This window comes from Colius striatus, chromosome 15 (assembly GCF_028858725.1).
Source record: "Colius striatus isolate bColStr4 chromosome 15, bColStr4.1.hap1, whole genome shotgun sequence".
NCBI lineage: Eukaryota > Metazoa > Chordata > Aves > Coliiformes > Coliidae > Colius > Colius striatus.
In genome coordinates this window covers 20,216,836-20,242,036 of record NC_084773.1, presented here as the reverse complement: position 1 = coordinate 20,242,036, position 25,201 = coordinate 20,216,836, and the positions used below count along the sequence as shown (strand labels likewise).

Sequence of the window (25,201 nt, the reverse complement as noted above, 5' to 3'; positions counted from 1 at the left end):
GTTTGGCTTTTCCTAACTATGACAAAGGCAGTGTCAATGCCATTTTATCTATTATTCTTATTTAACTGACACGAAACTATTTCTCCTTCTACTGTATTCTAACAAAAACACACATACATCAATCACTTCTTTGTACATCACTGAATTTTAATTTCCAGTAGGAAATGTGACTAATATTCAAGCTTAGAGAAAAAACCCAACACATTAGTGGCTTTTAGGCTGCTATATTTTACTTAAAGTCTATCTCCAGAGACTTCTGTAGAGCAAATTTGATAACACATCAGCGCTATTGCTCTACTGAGTAGCTACCACAGCATCATACCTGTATCTGTATGTCTATCTCTATCTTCAGATGGATCATGATTCTCACAGAGTGCAATATTCAACAAACCCTGGCAGAGGACATATGTGCTTGAAGGAAAACCAAGGGATTGGAACATGGGACCCTGAGAATACAATCACAAGATAATTATAGAAGTCTTGCTGCAGAATGGGAAGAGATGGCTGTGAGCACAACCCACAGCTCCTCCTCATCAAAGGAGCACGGACCCGGGATGGAGTGTAAGCGCGTCTGGCTGAAACAAAGGGAACTATGAGCAAGAGCACTACCTATCTAAACCACACACAGTAAAACTCAAATGTAACAGAGGCAGGAATCAATGAAGACAGAGCAGGTAATGCAGCAGCAGTAGCAAATGTATACAAATATTTTCAGTCAGGCCCAGCCAGCTGGAAGATTCCACCTCCATCACATCCCATCCTGCTCTCCCTGTAAAGCAACTCAGGGTTGAGTGAGGGGCTGTAATTGCCTCCTCCTGGGAAGGCTAACACCACAGAGCTTGTGTCCAGGAGGAGCATAGGAGGGGGAAAAGGTGGATGCTACCCACCCATGCTACTGTGTGTACCATTGCAACTGGGAACTAGCAATAACGGGATGCTACGCACTCTAGCCTTAGTATCATTGTAACTTTATTAAAACCAAGTCTTTGATTTTGCTACTAACACTTCATTTGGATTATCAACAAATCCTTGTATCAGCATATAAGGGGTGCTTTTAGCCAGTATATATTGCATGAGGTGCTTTGGATTGGTATTTCACCCCAGAGACTTGGTTGTACTTTGGATACAAGAAACTGGAATGGTTAAAAATGAACCTAATAATTTAAGATTTGACAAGTTAGAAGTTAAAACTTGTTCACTGGCAATTTTAGGTATTCTGTAGTGGACAGAACACCACCTCTACTACAGACAGCAAATGAACTCCAAAGCACTCATACAATAGGAAGTGAAATAATGCTATAGGTAAAGGGTAATGACCTCTTCATATATGTGAAATGCACAATCCACTTAGGCACACAGGTACAGTCAAGACACCTAAAGTCGATTTTCAAGCATGACAAAAGAGATTTACAGACCATAATGAGGTTTGCTTGCTCATAACCCTTCTATCACTTTAACACAATCCCAGCAAACTAAAGTCTGGAATTATGTTTAAGGTCACGTTCTGTCCTTGAACCCAAGTCAATGGGATCTTACTGTTTTTTACCAAAAGCCACGTGACTTCTCTCAGGAGGCATCTGAAAAGGCTGCCAATGACACCTTCTTGAACAATGACAAAAATGACCAGAACAACTGGCCAAATCTTCCTGGTTCGGACTGAATAAAGAACCTTCTATCAAGAGACAGCTTTCATGTCCTCTTCCAAATTGTTTTCAACACATTTGCATAACTCTGCACATACAACAGAGTATACATTCAAATCCTGGACAAAATACACAACCAGATGGAGACAGAAGTCATTTGCTTCACTGCCCATGGAATAATACGACTTCATTGGCTGTAGCCTATAAACTATGCTAATTTGGCCCATAAAATAGTCTTGAAGATGAGATTCTAGTGCATCTCAATCAATTCCAGATTTTAGAGGACATTGGTTTGAAGAAATCATAGTCTGTCTTTATGAAGGCAGGCTGAAAGCACTTTAACAGATGACTAGCACCCACAAAAGCATTAAAGCTTTTTGCTCTCGAAACACTTGACAAGATTTGCCTTCTGATATTTATGGCTCTAATATCTCTAAACACTGTCTCTATAAAACCTGTGCCTGACTTTTTAAAGGCAGGGTTTTATGTCATCCCTTTCACAAATACACAAGGATTAAGTTCTGCTGCCCCTGTCCTTGCTGTTGTGTCAGGACTACACAGGCAGCTCTGCAGCTTGGCACAAAACCTCCTTTGATACAGAGCTGAAGAGAATTTTAGTTTAAGAGGTGATGTTCTAATGAGTAATTCTTAGAGGCATCGATTTCAGAACTACTTTACAAGTCTGGGGCTGAAAGCTTTTTAATTTGCCCTTTAAAACACAAAACTCACTGGGATTTCTACTTCACTGAAAATGAAAAGGTTTTTAGAGAGAAACATCTTGCTGTTTCCCTGCCCTTCCCTTGGAAAATGTTTTTGCTTGGACTTTATTACTGTAGCATTAAACAAGGTACTGCCTCTGCATCTTTACCAAGTGGTCAGCTCCAGTTTGGAATTCCAGACCTTTCCTGTCCCTGGTTCTTCAGAAAAGCTGCCATTGTTCTCCCAAGATGCAAAAATGATGAGCTGTGGGAGCATCTGCAGCTGGAGGACTTTCACGGTGAGTTTTGCTCTAAAGGCTCAACTTGACTATGTGTGAAGAGAAGAGAGGCGTAGCTGGAGGAGTTGCAGGTTGGAACTCAAAGCAGACCATCTCAGAGGAGATGTGCTGCCTCCTGCCAGGGAGAAGGGCTCAGAGCTCTTCGTGCCTGAGCCAGGAGCAGCTGCCAACGGCCATGCTTGGGTTAGGAAAGGAGAAAACTGCTGTGTTGGTATGCAAGCCAAGATCTTGTTTTTCTCCCAAGCTCTCCCCACTCTCCCTGTCACTCACGTCTCTGCCCTATGTATCATCTCAGACTCTGACAACTCTATCTGGGTTCTGATATTGCGACTGTGTTTAAATCTTGCCAAGCCTTTCTGACTGCCATCTATCAAAGACTGATGATTTCTCTACCCACATGGCTAAAATTCCTCCTGGGGCTTTCACCTTGCATCCCAAAGGCTGGGAGAGCTTTTCCTTCAGCATCACCAGTGCCTCGCAGATGTCATGGATCCTCACAGCATGCTGGGATCAGTCTTCCTCCTGTTACACCAAGCATGAGCCACTTGCCCTCACCAGGAGGGCTCCTACTGGCACTGTGTATCCTCAGCACCTCACTGGGATTTAGTCCTTGCTTCCAAAAAGACAACAAGGCAGCTCCAGTGGGTGTTTTTTCTTCCTTCATGACACTCATCATATGGGGGAACAGGGGCTCTTAGCAATAACTGCAAGGCACCCACTGCTCTCTTCTCAAATCAAATCACTGTTACTAGGATGCTAGCAAAAAAAAAAGAGACAAAACATCCTTCTTGACTTTATGTTCCATTTCATAAAAGCAGCCTGTTTACCATCCTTCTACAGCAAACACTTCAAATGCTCATTTTGCAGCAGCTCTCTTGCTTGAGACAAAATGCTGAGGACTCAGAAAGTTTTATTTTATCACTTTAATCTAGAATATCTGGGCAGACATTTCCCCCTGGGATGGCCTGAATGCAGTTACTTCACACTCTGGTTTTTTAAATATATTTTCCTGGCTAAGCAATGCATTGTTTGCACACCTTCTGCCAGCACAAAGGATTTCACAACAATCACAAAACAATACTTCTACTGGCAGCAGGAGATGCTGCACAGCCCTCGCTCACTTTGTAGCTCAGTTACCATCGCAGCTGCCTCGCATGCTCCCCACGCATGGTCTGCTGCACCTTCTCACTCTGCTGAGCTAAATGAATGCAAAATCAGACCCCAAGTAATGTAAAATGATGTGACATAAGCTCGCTCAACTAGAAGCTTCAAAGGAAAAATTCCCTTTACTTGATAGAAACACAAACGAAAAAGATCCCACAGAGATCCTGATCCTCGGAGCCTTATCTGGTGGTTCAGCTCGCCTATGGAAATGCACATTATGATGCCAGGCAGCATCTCTCAAAGAGGAGGTATTTCTTCATTCTGCTCATCTCTCACATCTAATCAATTACAAAATGTCAGTCACGTTTGTTGCAGACAGGAAAACTAACATGGGGCAACTTTTGACAAACATATTTAAAGCTCTGCTCTGCTTTGCATGCCAACACCGAATCCCTGTTTGCTTTCCAGAAGGAAAATGGGAAAGAAAAAACCAAAACAATGAAAACACGGCCACTAGGATAAAACTGTCCTGCACTGGCATCCATCAACAGGAACAGCGTCCACCTCTGGCCTTTGGGTACAGCCTGCTCTTGACCATGGGGTCCTGTATCTGCTGTTTTACACACATTCAAGGACAATACTGATTTGCACTGATACAGACTCAGTGAGGATCAACTTGAGGATAACTGTTATTTTTTCAAAGTAGGTAAATAGTACTGCTTCATTTAACAGACCAGGGGATTTAGAGCCAAAAGGAGAGGTGTTACAAGTATCCTCATAACTGGAAAACTAACATAGACCTCATGCCTCCTTCTCCTGTTCTCTATCCACTGGACAGAGAAGCTCAGAAAAAGTGAGTACAATATACCACAAAAACACATGTTTATGGCTCTTCAGGCATTGGAGCCACTCTAGGATCAGCTTTTGCAAGATGTTTGGAAAGATTTGTAACAGGAAAGAACCTAGACAAAAAGAAGCCTTAGGTGCAACCACAGATGTTTCTGTGGTCTGAGGTTCATCACAGGACAGCAAGGGTTAGAAGACCTGACAGACCTCTAATGTCTGTGAGGAGGCAGAGACTACTTGTTATGCAAACGATGCTTCAAATTCACTCCTGCATGATAAAAAGAGTGTGAAGATGACTTGTAGGAGAAATCAGGAGCAAGGACCACTTCGGATCCTGGGGAAAGCAGGGAAAGAAAAAAGTCTTGCTCTCTCCTCAGCTTACTATAGGAGCTTCAGACCATTTTCTTTATGACTTATGCATTGAGCATATCAAAAGAAGGGTGGTATTAACAGGTGAAATGTTGACTAAGGTGAAAGTGACTAAGTCTAAAGTCAGAAGATCTTCAAGTGTAGAGCTTTTTGCAAAGAACACTTGCATCATTGAACTGTGGCACACTGGGACCAAATGAGTCCATTTCATTGTTCATTTTAAACAAAAACCTACCTCTGCATTTAGTTCTTAGATACAAAAAACCCTGCATTTTGAATATATGATATTTTATATATTAAAGGCAAAAGTAATAAATATGGAGACACGGAAAAAAACCCTGTCAAACCTGTGCCTTGCTGTTCCCTGAATTTCTAAACCACAAACCAAACCAGGACACTGCAATCAGTGGACTTCAGCTCAGAGGTTCTGGTGGCAGGTCCCCTGCCTGCTGCAGCAGCTCCCAGCCACAGCCCTCTGACACCTCCCTGTGCACCGCTCCCTGCTTTCAGCAGCCCTGCTTCTGCACGATGCAAACTGAAATACACTTCCTAAATAACACTGTGGGCTTACAAGATCACCAGCTGTAGGAAAAGGCATGCTGATTATTTACAAATGCCTACTGCTTTAAGTAATAATACATTCATCTTCTTTATAACCCTTGGGAGGGAAACAAAGCAAGTGTAAATCCTATGTTTCAGTTCTAAGCTAAAGGTCTTTCTATCCCAGGTGAAAGTAAAGTAGGTTATCTATCTGTCCTCTCCCACATACTCCCTGTTGATCCTATTCATCAAAAAAAACCAGAAAGGAAAAAAAGATGAGCTTAGGTGAGGCTTAGCCTGGTTTTCCATCCTTCAGAGACTGAGTGGCAAAGGTGCAGAGGTTGTGAAACAGTTCTCTAACACCGACACCTGCGCTTTGCACAGCTGAGTGAGGACTTAAGAGGCTCTGAAAGGCTTCAAAGGGAAAAAAATGAGACAGCAAAAGAGACTTTAGGGTGTGTAGAGGCAAGCAGGCTATGTGAAGAAAACCACTTCCTGAAGATTTAAGCAAAATTTAGAAGATGGATTTATTTAAGGCAGATTCTTGGGCCATGTGTGTGAGCAAACCCCAGTTGCTGGCTGGGGCAGGGGGGGAGGGTATTATCACTGAATTCTGACCATATGTGTGGGAAAAGCTGCAGCTCTGAAGTCCAGGCTTTGAAAAAGTAGAAAGGAGACCTGAGCAAGAAATAGCCAGGTGTGGTATTTCAGTATTAGGATGAAAGCCAGCCTTGGAGAACAGGCACACATGTCCTGAGGTGGTGGTTGCTGGGTGCAGGCAGGCATGAGTGCTTCCCCCTTTCTTCCCTCACCCAGGAAGCTGAAAACTCCCAGCCTCGTGTACCCCAGACAACCAGGACAGGGAAGGAGCTGGGAAAATATGCTGCACTGGGTTCCTGCCCTTCACAAGCTGAAAACCATTCAAGACACAAACTTCTCCAAAAGGATGAGCAGGACAAGCACCAGGCTGCTGCGGGAGGAACAGAGCAGAGCTGCTCACACCCGCTGCAGTCCCACTCCAGGGGAAAAAAACCCACCCCAACCCTGTGTCTGCTTAACTTCCAGGAGGATTCAAACACATCATCTTTTCTCAGCACTCAGACGTTAGTAATCGCCGTGGAAATGGTTTAATTTGCGTGCCAGGAGCGCCGCTCAGCTCAGCGCCTCAGTTATCGATCACTGCCACTGGTGCGGCGCTTGTTTGTTTGGGCAGCGCAGGGCAGCGACGGCGGCGGCTCCAGAACATGTTGTCATTATTAATTGTTCTTGAAAGAATTACTTCATTGATCATTTAATCTCTGCGAAAGAGGAAAATGAATGCACTTCAGGGCAGCAAGAGGGGACAACAGTAAAGAATCTGAGCAGCAATTGTAATTTGTTTCTTAGCAACTAATAGCAAAAATGATGGGACTTGCTTGGGTACAGGATATACAGGAACCATTCCAGCAAAAGGAATGGCAAAATAAACCCCTTCTCAGTATAATGCTGGAAGTCATTTTCCTTTTCCACCATAGAATCACAGAGGGGTTGGAAGGGACCTTTAGAGCTCATCCAGTCCAACCCCCCTGCAGAAGCAGGGTCACCTAGATCAGGTCACATAGGAACATGTCCAGGCAGATCTTGAAGACCTCCAAGAAAGGAGCCTCCACACCCCCTCTGGGCAGCCTGTGCCAGGGCTCCCTCACTGAAACACTGAAATAGGTTTTTCTTATATTTAAGTGGAACTTTTTGTGTTCCAGCTTCATCCCATCACCCCCTGTCCTGTTGCTGGCTACTATAGAAAAAGGGATGTCTCAACCTCCTGACACCTACCCTTTAGATAGTTATAAATGTTAATAAGATCCCCCCTCAGTCTCCTCTTCTCCAGACTAAACAGCCCCAGTTCCAGCAGCCTTTCCTCATATGAAAGATGTTCCAGTCTCCTGATCATCTTGGTGTCCCTGCACTGGCCTCTCTCCAGCACTTCCCTGTCCCTCTTGAGCTGAGGAGCCCAGAACTGGACACAGGACTCCAGATGAGGCCTCACCAGGGCAGAGTAGAGGGGGAGAAGAACCTCCCTTGACCTGCTGCCCACACTCTTCTTGATGCATCCCAGGCTGCCATTGGCTTCTTGGCCATGAGGGCACATTGCTGGCTCATATTTAGCTTATTATCAATCAGTACTCCCAGATCTCTCTCTGCAGAGCTGCTCTTCAGGCTTGAGCAAGGTGTCTGCAGGAGGAGGAGACCTTTCTCCTTTCATTTAATCTCATCTGCCTGCAGATCTGGTCTCTCAAGGGCAGCACTGCAATGCTTTGCTGCAGCTGTTCCAGCATCTCCTGATAGGGGATGGAGGCTCTGCCCTCCCTTCAGCCTTATTGTCCCTCTCCTGGGGCCTCATTCTTCTTGTAAAACCTCAGCCCCCTGGATACCTCAATGCCATTTTTGCCAGCTGCCAAAAATACCCATAGTATTAGCATGGACCTTTTAAACTGTGGGTACATGACAAACATGAGTACTGATGAGAAAGGTCGTGGCCACTGCTTGGCTACTCAACCACTCCCCCGAGGGTTTACCTTCAAACCAGCATTACCACAGGAAGCACTGCTGAGTATTTTCAGGTTAAGCTGCAAATCCTGCTGAGGAGTTTAGGGCTAAATTGAGTCTAGTTATCACAGCAGGGAAAGGATATTTAATCTACCAGCACTGGGGATGGTTCCACTGGAGAAGACAGAGGCCAGATGCTGTGAGAGCAGAGTGGAGCATTGGCCTCATCTCAGGGCTGCATTGGCTGCCATGGTAGAGGTGGTGAAGGAGCAGACACAGTCTACAGACCTCAGAGGTGTGGGGCACAGGTGTGTCCACGATAGACACTCTGCACTGCTCCTGGGGACATGCAAAAATGTCTGGTTTGAAAGCTTTGGTGGTAGAAAAACTGCAAGCTCTTGAAGCCTTTCCCACGCCTGCACTTTGAGATCTTGTTTTGTCTATAGAGATGTGGCTACAAATGCAACTTTCAGCACCCGTGTGCACCACCCTTCTGCTTTGTAGTTAGTAGAAATGATTTGGTGAGGACACTGAGCAAAGGTGCCTCCTGCTCACAGCTGGGCCATGCTCCTGCCCACGGCCAAGAACTGCTCAGCACCTCCATGTCTCCTGCCAAAGAGAACAGGAGCTGAGCAGGCAGAACGACTGCAGAGGCATCACTTTGACGGGTACAGTCCAACTCCAGTGCCACTAAAAATCAACACAAGTTTTACCTTTGACTTAAACAGAAGGAGGATCTGGGCCACAGCTTTAATCAGATGTCTGAATGGAGGGGGGCTACATCTCTACACTGCAGCATCAGAGCTGCACTTCTTTTCCAAGCATAACTTCTTGATTTCAGTGTTATTTCCAAACAGGAACTATTGTACAGTGAATAAAATTGTCAAGCTAAGCTCCATCCCCTAAAATAAAAAGCATATAATTTAATCTAGTTCAGCTGTGTTTTTGTACCTCGTTTTGGAAGAGCCATTACTAGAAACTACACTCAAGAGTTCCAAGCTTTTCTATTTTCTTATTGCTATAAACACAGGCTTTAGGGTATCGTTAATCCATATTCTGTTACTGTGGCACAACAGATTCCTCATTTTCCAAAACCACATTCCATGTCAGACACAACTAGCAGCAAAAAAAACCAGAACAAGTTTGAAATGTAAATGACATATCACAAAGCAAGTATTGGGGGAAAATGTTAACACTTTTCTCATAATGAGTTTGTAACCTAAATGCATATTTCAAGGATTAAATTGCTGACCCTCTCTGACCTCCACAGGAGGCTGAATAGCTAGATCGCAGTTTAATCTTCAGTGAAAATGCCAGACAAGAATAATACAGCCCTGGAAGAATGAATGAACAGATATTACTGACGTCCCAAGACTCAGATTTTAACTCTTAAAAGGAGGAGAATGAAAAGCTCAAAACCCCAGACATCAGCCTCACGAGACCCAGCGATAATTTTCCTTAGAAACAAAAAACGAGGTAACACAAAAATCACACACTGCATCACCAGGGTGGGAAATTAAGGATTGCTCAGCTGAAAGGGGAAGCTACACTGGAGTCAAGCACTGCAGTCCTGAGGCTCTAACCGAGCAGCTGGCCACAGCTAACTCACAGGACGTGACACAGTGGGCCGTAAGAGACCAAGCTGAAGTGCTGGAGCTGGGTCAGAGACTGCACTGGCAATCCAGGGGCCAGACAAGGGTGTAAATTCAAGGAAAATAACTTGATGAAAGGGAGAAATTCTGAGAGAGAAAACAGGTTTAAGAGAGCTCTCCAGTGGCAAGAGTGGGTCCTCCCCATGCAGTGCTTTAGGTTATTCCACGCAGAACGTACAGAAATGACTGTGTTTGGAATAACACCACATAAATAGTTACACTAAGCAGTGCTGCTACACCCACACATCTTGGATGTCAAGGTTGAACCCACATATTACTAATACAAATGCCCACTTGTATTCGTTCTTAGAGACAGCTTTTGTAATAAACTTAAACCCCTCTGTGTATGTCATAATTCAGCTAATTCTGGTTGCAACCTGTTTGGCTACACAAAGCAAAATGACAGCTTTGTGAAACCAGAGTGTACCTTGAAAAATGCTCTTTTTTCCCCTCTATTTAATGGAAATGTTTCTAATCTGATGATGCTGTTTTAGCAATCTAAAATAAATGCTAGGAGTTAAGAAATCATACAGTCATTGAAGCTCCCCACCGTTACATGGGAAGCGCAAGTACATAGAACAAGCTTTGGTTTTGAATTCAATCTTCTTAATTAAGAATCACTCAAACCAAATTTGTATTTGGTCAACCAGAAAACTTGAAAGATTTCTGCCAGATGTATCATTCATCCAGACAGATAGAGTAAACGGAATTTAAACACTCTGTGTCAGAAGCAAAGATAAAACGTTAAAGGGCTTTTATTTTTTGTGCAGGATTCTCTGAGTTTTCAAGTTCTTGGTTAATAAGTGCCTAACCATTTAAACAAGCAAGCTGATGTATTTCCACTCAAGGAGTGTGTGGCTACTGTGCTTGCCAGCATCCAGATTTCAGTCTCATATCCTGAACTTTGGAGGCTGGGATCAGAGTCTAAGGAGCTGCAGCCTGACACCGGGCTTGTCTTTAAATGATTGGCTTCAGCAAACAGTGAAGCCCCAGCCAAGGTGGTGTTGAAGTGCTTTGCTCTGAGTATCATGCCTCCCAGGCTCAGGATTTGTAAGACAGAGCCTGCTGAGAAGCACATGGTGTCCAGAGAAGCAGATCAACACAGCATTTATGAAGCAATCACCTTGACATACCGAAATCTGGAGTGATGAGATTGATCTCGAGGAAGCTGTTTCTCACCCATCCAGAGTGAAAATGCACCTTCCAGTCACAGAAAACCAGAAGCAGGTCATAAGCAAATGGGTAATATATTGTAAACTAGGCAGGGAGACAGAGGACTTGACTTCACTCAGTAATATTTCTCATTACAAATCACCTCTCTGTCGTGTGCAAACCTGGTGTTTACTGGCATTTTTACCTTTTCATTTCTGTGCCTGGAGCACATCAGCTTCTCTTTGCAGTCAGTTAAAAGCATCTTTCATTAAAATCTACTGAAAGCCCAGCTCATCATTACTGATGGCTTCATGTCTGGGAAGAGACTGCCTGGAAGTCCTGCAAGCACAGGCAAGGATATTTCATAGCAGTCCTGCTGTAATTACTGAGCTGCTGTATACACCCCTCCCAGGAAAATGGCACAGAGAAAGCACAGAGATGACAGATGAATAAGACTCTGTACCTACTCCCTGTCTTCACCTTCACAACTACATGAGAAAAAAGATGGTCCCACAGTATCATTTGCCAACTCTTATGAGCTTTATTCTGTAACTCACAATGGCTTTACATAGGTTCGTATAGTGCTAATTCACAGCTTCCCTTATCCTTTGGTTTCAAACAAGCAGCTGCAGCTCTGAGTTTAACTCAAAATAAGAGTGATGCAGTCTGCTTTCCCTTTTAAACACAGAGTTACCAGATGTCACCCACAGCTGAAAGTGCCTGCACCTAAGTACCGAAATGGAGGACTTGGGACAGACTGCCATGGTGAATTTACTCCTTACATAGAGTATGGTCCTTCAGATATTTTGAAGCTCTAATTCTCCAAAGAAAGAAAAAAAATCAACGGTGAGACCTCATTTGCCAGATACTTTCCCAGGTGGCCTCTTTCTCAAGAAACAAGACATTTTCCCCTGCGTACTACAGATAATTTTAGCTCAATAACCATAAACCAAGGCATCAATTCCTCATTCCCATTTTCCCCTCCAAACCCAAGTGTTTTCTCCACTCTGTGCACAGCCCAGAGAATACTACACAGCGTCTTAGAAAAGGTCAGGGAAGGAGGCTTTGCCCTCCCAGTTTTTCTAGCATGCTGCAAGAGCAGATGCTGCCTTGTTACTTACAAGCAAACTGAAGCTTTGCTTCTCTGCTGACAATCGTTCCAAACGGGTTTGTTGCTACACACTGGTATGTTCCAGTATCTTGGGTTTTATCGGGATTATTGATCAACAGGTTGCCTTCCACCACGCTGTAGCGGTAATCCATACTGATGTCAATACTGCTTCCATTTAACTTCCACCTAGAGCACAAAATGACACAGTTACATTCTGCTGATATTAATGGGGACTCTTGGGTATTTGGAAAATACAACATGAAGTAAGATTTAAAACATCTTTGACTAGTTATTAAAGAAAAAGCATGAAAACGCAAATTTCCTGCATGGTATTGAAATATCCCAGTGTTTAACTGAAAGAGCAATATCCTTGACATATATCTCAGTCTCTGATATGATTCATGCTTCTGTAGTTGCTAGTGCTGCTGCTCTTTGGAATGAATCATTTTGTGAGGGTAAGTCCCAGAAACAGGATCTTTAAACCACTCAAGTCCATGGAGGGTTTTTTACTCCCTCTCCTGACCTCCTTGCTGTTTGTTTCTACATTTAAGAAAATTCCCTCCCAGTAGATATTGTCACAGATTGAAGCACTAAGAAATTCCAGCACATAGTGCCCCAGTTACAGCAAACCCTCATCCCCACCAGCCCTTGACGGAGCATTCAAGGCAGCCACAGCCACATAGCATCTCCCTTTACCAGAATGTACGGAGAAACAATTGCAATGTGCTTGCACCAGTGAATCAGCAGAGTTTATTGTGTTAAATAGTCGGTTGTGTCAGAAGACAGCACGGTCACCGAGGTCTGATGGCTCTAATCGGTTTCAGAGTGGCATTTACTTTGGTAGAAAAAATGAGAAAGCCACTAAAGGAAAAACAAACCCCAGCAGTGCCTAAATGATTTACAGCAGCAGCGTCACCACAGCGGTATAACATCTTTTTTTTCCTAAGGATCCCAGAAGCTGTTACTAGAGCACAGAACAATTAAGAGCTTTGTCCACATTTATGGCAAAGGATGCTTAATCTGGGAGCCAAGACTATTTATAATCCTTCTGTAACCTTTTTGAACTCTTGTCCAAACTTTGCAATCCCGTTGCAATCCGTGGGGATCTCCTGATGCCTGGGGTCTTTATCAGCACTGTTGTGGTAGAGTCCACGGGCATCACCGAGTTGTGCTGCATGACACGTAGGAGAAGGGCTCTTGGGGAATACTGCTGGAAGTGTGGAGATCATGCTAAAGAATAGTTTAACATTCAACAAACCCAATAGTTGGTCTGGGATTTCCTTTTACTTCGCAACTCAGCTTGACTTTCTTTTCCTCTGAATCCAAGGGGAAGATCACGTTGTTGGGCTCCTGAAGGAAAACTGGCCCGTGCAGTGTGTTGTCGTCTGCATTAAACAGAGGGGGAAAGATTCAGATATTTGATGCAATCTCTATGTGTAAAATACATGTATATCTCTATGTATAACTTGGTATCTTAGCAGCAGGAGGCTGTGTCTCATTCACCCTTGAAAAGATGTGATAACGACACTTTTGGTTTTCATAACAGCCAGATACTTTTTTCCCCAAAAGCCATTGATCGTTGCGTGGAGTCAGCACTCACAGAAATGCCTGTGGCACTGAGTAGAGCACAGACTGAAACACTACCCAGGGTTCAAATGAATGGCAACAGGCATGATCCTGCTCACTTCAAATCATAATGCTCAGTTTCACCTTTAGAAAAACTACATATTTTCCTTGCATATTACAAATACACATTATTAAACACAGCTACATAATAATGGGAGCCAGAGGTTCACCAGCATTTACAGCTCCCAGGAAGCCCCTTCATTACAACTGATTCTGACATCCCTGGACATCCTTGCAGTCACAGGCTGTAACTGAGCATCAGCCTTTGAGAGGGGGCCCTTGGCCATGCAAATCCTTTAACATCCTCTGTCCTTTCCCAGCTGGATGCCCCAGACTCCCCTCCCAGTCGACAGCCCCTGTGCCTCACCACACTCCCCAAGGACAAAGGTCCTGAACATCCCATATGAACCATGCCAGCAAGCATATTACACATTTGTGCACTCCAGGGTATAAGAAACTCTAAATATGGGTAGAAGAGTGAAAATATTTTGGCAAAGCAACCCAGCATGATCTTCAAACAGTCCAGCTGTCACTTCACAGCAGTCCCTCAGTCTAAGGTTGGGGATTCCTTACAGGAGCCTTCCTTGTACTCACTTTTGTTCTTTGCTTGAAGAAGACATTGTTATCTTTTGTTATTAACTCCTTCATATCTCCTCTCTCTTCAACCACTTTCAGTTTTCCTCTCATCAATCTACCCGTTTTCAAACCTGGAACTAAGGGTGGGTGCTGCTGACAAGAAGGGTTCCAAGAGCTGCCACTGTGCAGTTGGAGGGCAGGATTTCATTAAATATGCCAGTACTGCTCAAAACACCCACAAAAAGTTACAACACTGCTATCAGCCCCTTTGTATTAGTTTCATCTTCCCAGCAGCTGTTCAGCACATAAAGGAAATCAACTTTTCTTCCCTGAAAAGATCAGCAATCTTGATTGCCCCAAGTCTCAGTGTCATAGCTGCCTCCCCAGTGAAGTTGCTCCCTTCCTCTACTGAAGCTGCTCACAGTCAGAAAGGAGCCTCAGTTCAACATTTTTGTAACATTTTCCCATCATGTTCTATCACCTTTACAGCAGATTTCTGACCTTGCAGAGTGCCAGCATGGCAAAGGGCAACTGCGTGGGCCATTGGGGTGCTGCTGCCGGCGCTCACGGCTCCCTCGCTGCCGAGGGCAGGAACTCACACGGATGGCACTTTGGCCAGGCAGCCACGCTGCCAGAAGTCCATCCTGATGGACGTGCAAGAAATTTGTGGGCATAGGTGGCCAGAGTACTATGAATAAATATAATCTGAAGAGGATGGGATGTACAAAAAAATGACACTGGGAAATCAGATGGATTTCTTAGGGACAGAACAATAGCTCTTTACTCCAGGGAGAAAATTCTGTTGTCTCCACAGAAGGATTTCAGAGAGACTCTGCCAGGAGGATTATAATGGAGCAACCTGTCCCCCATGTCTCCTGCCTCAGGCACCACCACAAAAGGGAATGCACTAAGCTCACAGTCATATCAGTTGTATTTATCTTTATTTTTTAATTATATGTTAACAATGTCTGACTGAGACTCATCTATTATTCCAACCACATTTCACATAATCTCTAGCTTTAAATATACCTGTGTGCAATTTACTGTTCCTGGCAGAAAATGATAATAATAGCCATAATGCATACAAGGGCCAGATTATGATAGCCTGACTTGTTTCTGAGATCCAGGGCTGCTGTAGTCCTTTATCAGTCTCATTCACTGTAAGAAAGAATATTACAAGCTGGTCCATAAACATTATAGCTCTGTGTACTGCATTAATGGGTTTGAAAAGAGGAGAATTAACATACATTTTAATTTCTCCCTTTTTTCTAAGAGTCAGGTACAGAAGCTGGCCTGGTGCTTCGGTCCTGTGTAACAGTTGCTTCAACTCCCATAGGCAAGGAGCTGGATTGTGCTGGGACAGGCAGAAGCCAGACCATCCCAGCTAATCCAGTTAGCAAGCCATGCTGACTCAGGTATGAGTTGCATCAGCTGTGTCATCTGCCTCACACCTCACAAAGGACTCAAGTCACACTGCGCTGTCATTTGCTGTTATTTCAATTACAGTTGTGTGTCAATTTATATCGCATCACATCACGCTGAAGGTCAGATTCTTGGCCCTCCTAAGGAAATACACCTTGCACTAAAAAGTAAATAGCTTACCTATTGGAGTTGGGAAACAGACACACCAACAAATCTAAGGGTCCAAATGTGTCCCTGTATGTCCAGGAGATCATCAAGGCCCAGATCGTTATAGCATCACAGCATGTTGGAAGAGACCTTAAAGACCATCTAGTTCCACTCCCTGCTATAGGTAGGGACATCTTCCACTAGACCAGGTTGCTCCAAGCCCCATCTGAACTTGCCCCTGAACCTTTCCAGAGATGGGGCATCCACAACCTCTGGGTGCCACACCATCCTCACAAGGATTAACTCCTTTCTACAATCTAATCTGCATCTTGGCTCTTTCAGTTTGAAGCCATTTCATCTTGTCCTATCACTACCTGCCCCTTGTACAAAGTCCTTCCCCATGTTTCTTGTCAGCCCCTTTAGAGACTGGAAGGCTGCCATAAGGTCTCTCCAGACCTTTCTCTTCTCCAGTCTGAACAACCCCAGCCCTCTTAGCTTGTCTTCACACGATGTTCTGGGGTGAGACATAGGTCTTCAGGGTATAAGGAAATTGGTCCATGTAAGGCAAGGGAATGTTTGATAGGGAGTTACATTCGTAAGAAACACCACAATCTGCCTATATAATTATTAAGCAAAGTATAATGTAGAAGACACACGAGACAAAAGGTAAAGAACTACGAAGTTAGAAATAGTCACAAATGAGTGAGAAGACTAAATAACTGATTTCCATAAGCTAAAACAACAGCTCATGAAAGATCAAAAGACACTGCTCTCCAAATATTACATCTGCTGCTGAAGTCATTTAACATTCAGCTTTTATAAGGCAAAAAAAGCAGCTTGCCATTCCTGTTAACCAGCAACAAGAAAAGCCCTGGTGTGAGTATCACTTGGCTTTCAAAAGAGCAGCACTGAGTGAGGCAGGGAGAATCTCAGAGCAGCTGCCAGCATTATCAGGGCAACAGAAGATGAGGAAAAACCTTCCAACACTGGGTAGATTAAATTATTTTAAGTGTCTTCCTTCTTATCACTGCCTGTGTATAACCAAGATGAGCAAGTCCAAACTATTTAATCTTCAGCCTGTAAAGTCCTTGTGCTACAGTCTAACGCACAATTGAAACGGCTGCAGCCCAGATCCTAACACAGCATGTGACACAAGTTGAGCCACGGGGCCTTACAGAAGAGGAGGACTAAATAGTCACTAATAAATAAATTGCAAACAGAAAACTAAACTGAAAACTAAAAGTACCTGTAGCCTAACTAATCCCTTTGTGACTAACAAACATTACTGGGTCGAAATGCATCTCGGACGAGTGTCAGCACAGCATGCCCGCTGTGTTACAGTGTCTGGGGTTGTGGCAGCACACTTTTGCTGTCAGGGTAACTTTGAAATCTGACTCTTACACTTTATTTTTTTATAATTTCAGCGTGGTAGCTTCAATTCCTTTGCAATAATGTTCAGGGACTGGCAGTCACAGAGTGACAGTAACACATTTTTAGCTCATTGCGGATAAAAACAAGGCGCTTGAGCCACAGAAGCCCACTGATGCCAGGAGGAGGCTTTTCCCTGGGCTGAACAGGCTTTTCCCTGGCCCTTCTTACCAATGGTGTTTATTAGGCTGTCTTTTGGTCACTTAAACAGAACAACCAAGCAGTGCATCTACGTGAAAGCTGCTCAGTCATTTTAGCTCACTTGACACTGCTCAGCAGCCATTGCACAACCTGAGCTGCTCCTTATACATCTGTTACTGTCCTGGGAAAATACAGTCAGTAACCTTCCTGCACAAGTTAAGTGTTGAGACATTCTCCCAGTGACAGATTTTATTCTTCTGAGTTACATTTCTTTTGCTTGAGACCAAAATGAGTTAACCCACAATGAACACTGAGCCACCCTCAGCTTAAGACAAGTTGCAAACAAGATTGGTTACCAAAAAGCATTCTTTTTCCCTCCTGTCAGATGAAACAAATGTACTACTGCTCTGGGTCTGCCTCCTTCGAAAGAAGTGTATTTCTTTCAGCAAGATGCAGGATACAGGGAATTTCAGTAGATTCTACAATAAAAGAACCATTTTTAATCATGGTACAAAGTGTATGGCCATATGCTGTTGGACAGAATGTGACAGACAATTTAGAAGAACATTTTCCTATCCTAGCTTGCCTGAGATAGACACTGAACCCCAAAATCTATTAAAAAATGCCAGATTAATAGAAATATGTTCTAAATAAGTATATTTTCTGCGTCCTTCCAGCACCCCAAACTTGAAAGCCAACACATCCAAGTAAGATGCTAAACACTTGTGGTCTTCCTGTGCTTTTGAGGAATTGAAACATGAAGAATGTCAGTTGAGGTTAATTCACACAAACAGGTGAAACCATCCCTATTGTCTCTGAATTAAGCCTGGTGATGGATATCGTTACCTAAGTAGAACTGCTTTAATTTTCGTTGCAAGTTATGGCCAATTTGAGAGAAGGTTTAATTGAATATTCCACACTGTAGGGAAAGATAATAACTAAACTGAAGAGAGAGTTCTTGGAGTATATCCAGTATAAATAACAGAAATCCTTCCCTGTTTGCTGCTGAGGGAATTGGTTTCTGCTATGTATGCTGGTGTGTTTTCATACCACGGTACAAGTCGGTATTTCTTCAAGACAAAACTGTACCTTGGGAAGAGCAACTCTGCAGGCAACTGGAAAGTGAAATAGATAGGACAGCTCAAGGGCATTGCTGATTAACACAGCAGCCTGCTCTTCAAGGTTAGTCAGCTGCATTACATCCTCCTGAGCAGGAGAAGACTAAATTGGACTGCTCGCTCTTTATTTTGCGCCTACCACTTTTATTAACATCAACTGCAAACACAAATGCTACTAATGGCTTTGAAATTCCAAGACAGACAGATATTCATACAACAGATAATTCAGAATCTGTAAAGGTTCTTCCCATTCAAAGGAAATAAAAAAGGTATTTTAAAAAAGAAGACTTAGAAAGTTCTGTTCAATGTGCTTTTTTTAAGGGAAAGACCTTGTAGCTCTGCATCTTTGGAGACAGTCACCAGCCTGCCTCCACCACTGGGCTGCTAACCATTCCTGCCTACACTACACTATGGCTGATCCATATGTTTAAGAAAGAAAAAATGGTCAAGAGTAATGAAGAGAACAAAGCATCAGCAACAATCAGATTCTTTCACTAGGAGCAAAGCTGAAACAAGTGATGAGGCTCTTTCCCTCCTTCTCCTCCTCATCATTACCCACCACTACAAAAGATGCACTTTCTACAGTTCTACTACAACACTCTGAGCCATGGAGCAAAATGCCCTCTCAGAGACCTGGTTGGAGACATTTCCTGTAGGCTTGCTTCTGGGGAGAGATTCTGGATGAGTAAGAGGACCACTCCCTCTCTCCCAACCCCTTGCAGCACCAGGCTGCGAGACTAGGCTTGTTTTGCAGGACCCTACAGGTGTCCAACAGGGGTCTAAGCCAGGCAGCTCCTTCAGCTATCATCTCTCTTTTCTGACATACTTTTATTTAACTGCAAATGCAGTTAAAGTGGAAAGCCAGACTTGACAGGTAACATCTGATGGGCAAGCACCTGATACCTGAGTTCACAAGCAGTGTCAGATATTCCTCAGACAGGAATGCTGCCACGCAAGTCCAGAGGCTCAGAGGACAGGAAGAAATTAATCTTCACTCTCTAAATGTTGGCATGGAAGAGTTCCAGGATTTGAAATGGAGGCAATAACGCTCTGATGACTCTACTTGAGTGACCCAAGTATCTGGAACAGTTTGAATTAAAGGCAGGGTTAAATGCATCCACCCTGATGTGAGTGTGCTCTGAGTGAAGCCTGGGGTCCGTTACTCAGGGGAGGAGAGGAGCCAGCCTGCTGGCTGCCTCTGCCTGGGTCCTGCAACACCAGAGCACAGCAAGGAACATGGAAGCGCCAGCCCTGGGTCAGGCTGCAGCTCAGGGAGCTCCTCTGTGAAGCCTCTCTGTCACTCTGACTGTACCACAGCGGTATCATCATTTCACCTGTTTAAATGCCACGTGATTAATTATGGCAAATGTCATCAAGTCAGTCTCTTTCAAATAAAACCTTGCTCTCTGACCCATAGTATATGCAGAAGCAGGCAGGTTTTTCTCTCCCTCATCTACTGGGTCTAGACAGCCAAGAAGAGGCAATTCCCAAAGCAGTATAATGAGTGACTTGTCCTACAACAAAACCCCTATTTAATAGAAGATAATTTGTGTTCTCTTAGCAAGTCAACAGCACGATTATCATCACAGATGTTCTCTTCAGCACATTTCTCCATTACTGCAGAAAATCACAAATCTCTTCACCAAGCAGCCTTCTCCCTGACTCATCACAACTAACATCATGAAAATAAACAGATAAACTCACACTGCTCCATTAAGGATGATACCAGCCCATGACAGATCTATGAATATACGACCACAACAGTAATAATAATAATAACAGTACAATCTAAGAGCACTGGGGCATCTGTAGGCCCTCTGCCAAAGATCAGTTACAAAAGACAACCCAGAACCATTCGGCTGTTTATTAATGATCAGGTTCTGTGTTGATGTCCAGTGCTCAAATAGTAGAAATAACCAAAGGGATATTTTTGAAATACACTTTTAAATACATAAATAACTATCAGGCTTGTTCTGATGTTTTGTAAAGTTAAGCTCTAAGCCTGAAGAAATAATTTTGCAGAGTTATATATCCAGGCCTAGAAACACAGGATTGACTACTGCCCTTACCTAGCACAACACATCTGTTGTTACCACTGGGCAGCAATAAAAAAGCAGCACATTTTACTTCTTGAAGTAACAAAGACATACATCCTGATATTGAGATGCATAATATCACAGTTTCACCAGGGTTCTCGAAAGCTGCTGCATAACACATCTATTCTGAGTGTGTTCAAACATATTCTGTCACTAGAAGAGCACTAAACCTGCATTATCTAAAATCCTGCTGTAAACTGTTTGTTCCCCTAGACTTAACTACGGGATGCAGACAGCTTAAATTATCTTTGCTGCTGTTGTGTACATGCAGCTCTCAGGAATTTGAGCTGCGACCAGAAATCCACCCTCCAGGATGCCAATGTGTTGCTGAACTGAGCCCAGGCCAGAATCCATGACTTGGCTCTTCAGGTGTTTGTTACGTTTTCCTGAGGTTTTTTTCTTCATTTACCCCCAGACCACTGCTGTAACAACTCATGGTATTGTCTCATTACTTAAGTGGTCAAATCTGCTGGTTACAAGTGAAAGAAGTCGCTTAGCTCACGTTCCTTTTGTTTCACCGGTGTCCATGGAGACAAAAAGAACACTCTCATCACAACCAAACGGCAGGGCTGTGCCAACTCCTCTGTGAATGGCAGTGAAGTGACAGGCTTGTTGGACATCACCTGCAAGGACTGTGCTCATTCACATGCAACTCCCTGTACACACTTCACCAACAGCAGCTGAGTATCTTGAAAATGACACTTACCTGCCAATGCAAACATCGTTTTGCCACTCTGCTTTTGAATACTGTACATTTAAGGACTGAGTTCAGAGCACCTCTGACAAGTGGATTATATAGAGCCTTAGATGAAATACTGGTGTTTGAACTGCTTCATGGTTTATGTATTTTTTAATTCTTTCAACTCAGGACATGACATACTTTCAACTGAGGAGGTCAGTCAATGACAGAGAAATTGGTCCTTAAGGGAGACACAATTGCAGCTCGTGGTCTACACACCATCCACAGTACTAATCTGAAGCGTGAGACATCTTGCCTCAATCTGTTATCCTCATCCATCACCAGGCACGCAGGTGGCCTGTCATAGCCACAGCAGAGTAGCAGCCACATCTCATTCCCAATGAACTATGGCTTCAGGTTCTCCTAGTCCTGTGCTGGTGGCAATGGTGGCTTGTACGGTGGTTTGTAACCTCCCAGGAAAACATGCCAAGTCCAATCACAAGGACAGTCTACAAATCCTGACTGTACCTGTATCCCATAGCTATAAATTAATATTGGGCCATATTTTCCCCCATCCCTGTTGAAAACAAGTCCTGGATGCAATGGGCAAACATGGGCAAAGACTACAGGTCAGGCTGAAAACAGCTTTTGCCTAATAAGAAACCTGAATCTGTGAATTTCGTTCAGCAAGCTGTTGCCAGCATCTGAGACTATCAGCAAGCTGGTTGGTTTGACATTGCCTCTGACCAAGTCACGGTTCAGCGTGCCACCGTACACACAAAGTCGCCTTCGACTATTCTTCAGTCTCCTCCCAGAGTCTGCAGATGGCTCCAGTGCTGGGTCTATGGTGCTGTTTGTAGATAAGGTATTATAACCATTTCAAAGGTCTGTACTAATTATCTGTTATTAGTAAAATGTAAGGTGTTGATATAATTGCTGTCTTCCAAGAACACAGGTTGTTACTGATTTTTAGTTGTCTTGAGCATGACAGGGACTATAAAGTGGATTAAAAAAAGTAGAAGCAGTAGGTCTGTGAGCATAGTTTAAAATCACATATTTCCTTTCCACAATACCTCCCTGAACTTCAATTGATTTTAATCTTTCATAGAATAAGGAAGGTGTGTAAAAGTCAGGCTAACAAATGCAACTCCCCCACACCCTATCAGTGCACAGTACAAAAGTTATGAAACACTAATATTGAAGAAGTCTCTTTCCTTAAAAATCCTGGAGTCTTAGAAAAAGAGAAGTCCCTGGAGCAATAACCTATAATCTCTGTATCATCTATTGCTTGAAAAACAAAGACAACTCTGGCAATGTGTACAGCCTCAATTGATTGAGGAGCCCAACTCTATAGAAATCTTCAAGGAGAAAGGAACTCTCTCGTGAATGGCTTCAAGGTGAAGCCTGTTTTTTGTTTTCAGGTTTAAGTACATCAGCCACTGTCAGAAGCAAAGCTGATTCCTGCCAACTTATCTGGCTATTTACAGAGAAGTTTAGGCAATGGATTCCCTCCTCAAATATTTGAGAATAAGCAGATTGAATTACCAGCACCTCGTGAGCGATGCAGCACTGCTCCCGGGAGGCCGCGAGCAAGGGATGATCTGTCTGGCACACTCGGACCAAGAACTTGCACCATGTCACTGGCTGAAAAATGCCCATACAGTGGCTGGGTTTGTCAACAGGGCACTGCAAACCTGCTTCTCCTGGGTCACAGGCACACATTCTGCAATTATGGCAAGCAAACACAACGCTGTATACAACAGAAGACATCGGGGCTGCCTCTGACATCCAGTCGCACAGCACTCAGAGAAGCAGTGCTGAGAGCTGCCACAACAAGCCTTTGCTCTTACCCAGAGCAGGCAGCACTGCTGAATAATTCTGGGAGTTATCAGTAATGCTTTTTGGGGGTACACACACCAGCATTCAGCTGTTGTGAGAGACTTACAGCCACGCACAGGCACAAAACTTTCAAAACACCAACAAAGCAGAGGGTAAATCAGCTCTTTTTTAACCCAGACAACACCTCAATGTAATGAGTTACAGTGTAACTGAAAGAAGGGTGAGAGGGAAACCTCCTGTTTATAATGTTATACATTTGAGGTGTTTTAGCACAACATTGTGAGCATCACTTGGTAATGCAAACCTGATGGCATCCCAGGTATCTGGGGTTTAAACAGAATCAACTTATTTAGGGGAAGAGAACAACATCTCTTTTAAAGTTACACAAAGAGTAAATCAAAGCCCTTCTTGCAGTCCTCGCTGTGCTGTGTGCCCTTCTTGAGACGTGCCAGGCATCACACTGCACACTCTTATCGTGATGCTGGGCAGGCTCCTGGCCAGGGATGGGGAAACCACACTGGAGCTTCCCACTGCTGCTAAAGCAAGAAAATGTTTAATCCTGTAAACAGGATCCAATGCTGTAATCTCCAGGTGGTTATGTTCCATAAATGGATTTAAGGCATTTGAAGTCTGCTCTTGAGACACACGGCTGGTACCTCATCTGGTGTAAATCTCTGTAACTTCATTGAAAGCAGTGGAATTGCACCAATTCAGGGCTCATTTCAGGAGCTATCCTTCTTATTTTTACTTAATTTTTTTTCAAATATTTATGTAGCCTTCAGCAGAGCAGAGACAAAAAGCATTCCTGCTGTCCAGGGGGTGAGTCCCGCAGCAGGCTCAGGCACTGCACCCTGCTTTGCACAGCCACTGCGCCCTGTTTGCACAGCCAACCCCCTGCAGCACTCTGATACTCCCCAACACTTTTTTTTCCTTTTTCATGAAAGTCTCTGTTTATCCCCGTTTCTTGTGCTGGTTCATCCCTGCAGAAGGACCAGGCTCCCCAATGCACACACAAACACCAGATCCCACTTGAACCTGACGTTAAAATTAACACCGCTGAATGCCAAATTGAGGGTGGCTTAAATAAAGTTCCCAGAGTTCAATCAGTAAAGCATCAAAAGAGCAATTTGTACAATCTGCCCATGGATAACATGTGTTCCTTTAATTTTGCAAAAATGTTATGAACTTTAAGTAATGCAGCAGGGAAAAGATATCAGTAATAGCTGTCAAAAACATGACTTTTATGACTTCTTACGCTGCAATTTAGCACCTTCAAGAGCTGCTCAGATCGATAGTATTTGTGAGTAAAATCTTTCTACTATCTGGTGTTAACACTACCAAGGTTAAGCTTTCAAACATTCCTCACTCACATTTAAAGAGCAGCACGGTGGGTTTGCCCCAGAGAGACAGAGTTCATCTTCAATGGCTCATTTAAACCTCCAGCACTCAGTGCAGCTTTGGGAAGAGAAGCTCCCTTTTAAGGTATTTCTTATAAAAGGAGAAACCTGCTCCCAGAAATAATCCTTAATGCAATATTAGGACAACAAAGAGCAGTAATTACCAAACAATGCAGCCTGTCCCAAAGGTACAAAGTCAGTTTTCTGTGCTTATGGAGACTGCAGCTTCTTCACCCAGAGGATGCTGACACTTCAAACACAAACATTATGCAAAATGTAGCAACTTACTAACAAGTGTTTTCAATAAGGCTTTGATCTGATCCAACAGCACTTCCTACAAACGATTTGCAGACCAGTGGCACTGTGACAGACAGTACAATAGCCTACCAAACCTTGCAAGTCCTGCCCCACTACTGTGGTCATCAAGAAGCCACGGGAGCGACAAGCAGCGGCAGTGCTGCTGCTGACCGATAAACAGTGGTTTACAGGACTCTTGTCCTCTCTGTGAGTCTGCACATGGAGCTGCCTGCATCCTGTCACCCAGAGGCATTGAGGGTAAACACAAAATAATTGCATCTCCAGAGATGGAAGTACAGCTACTTGCCCTGGCCCAGGGAGGCTCTTGTTTTGCTGTTAGATAACGGACATAAGGAAAAGCGGTGACAAAGTTCACTGCAATAAAATGACTAGAGACAGACCTCAAATTCAGTATCAATGAGGAGAGTAAATCAAGAGTCAAATGGAAGGAGGGTGTCACATGGATTTCTTTAGGAGAAAGTCATCTGATTGAGG

General features: G+C 43.7%; 1 protein-coding gene across 5 annotated transcripts in view; it reads right to left on the bottom strand.

Moving 5' to 3' along the window:
* Positions 1-25,201, bottom strand: part of LOC104562215 (contactin-4) — a 312,159-nt gene that overhangs the window by 105,123 nt on the left and 181,835 nt on the right. For 4 of the 5 annotated variants that reach the window (XM_062008335.1, XM_062008332.1, XM_062008336.1 and 1 more), the window contains 2 exons: positions 13,199-13,325; positions 11,951-12,126 (listed from right to left, as the gene is read on the bottom strand). In XM_062008335.1, the coding sequence (XP_061864319.1) occupies positions 11,951-12,126; positions 13,199-13,325 (303 nt within the window). Of the gene's footprint in view, positions 1-11,950; positions 12,127-12,995; positions 13,044-13,198; positions 13,326-25,201 lie in introns of those variants that run through there. The other variant, XM_062008337.1, reaches the window with a different exon arrangement.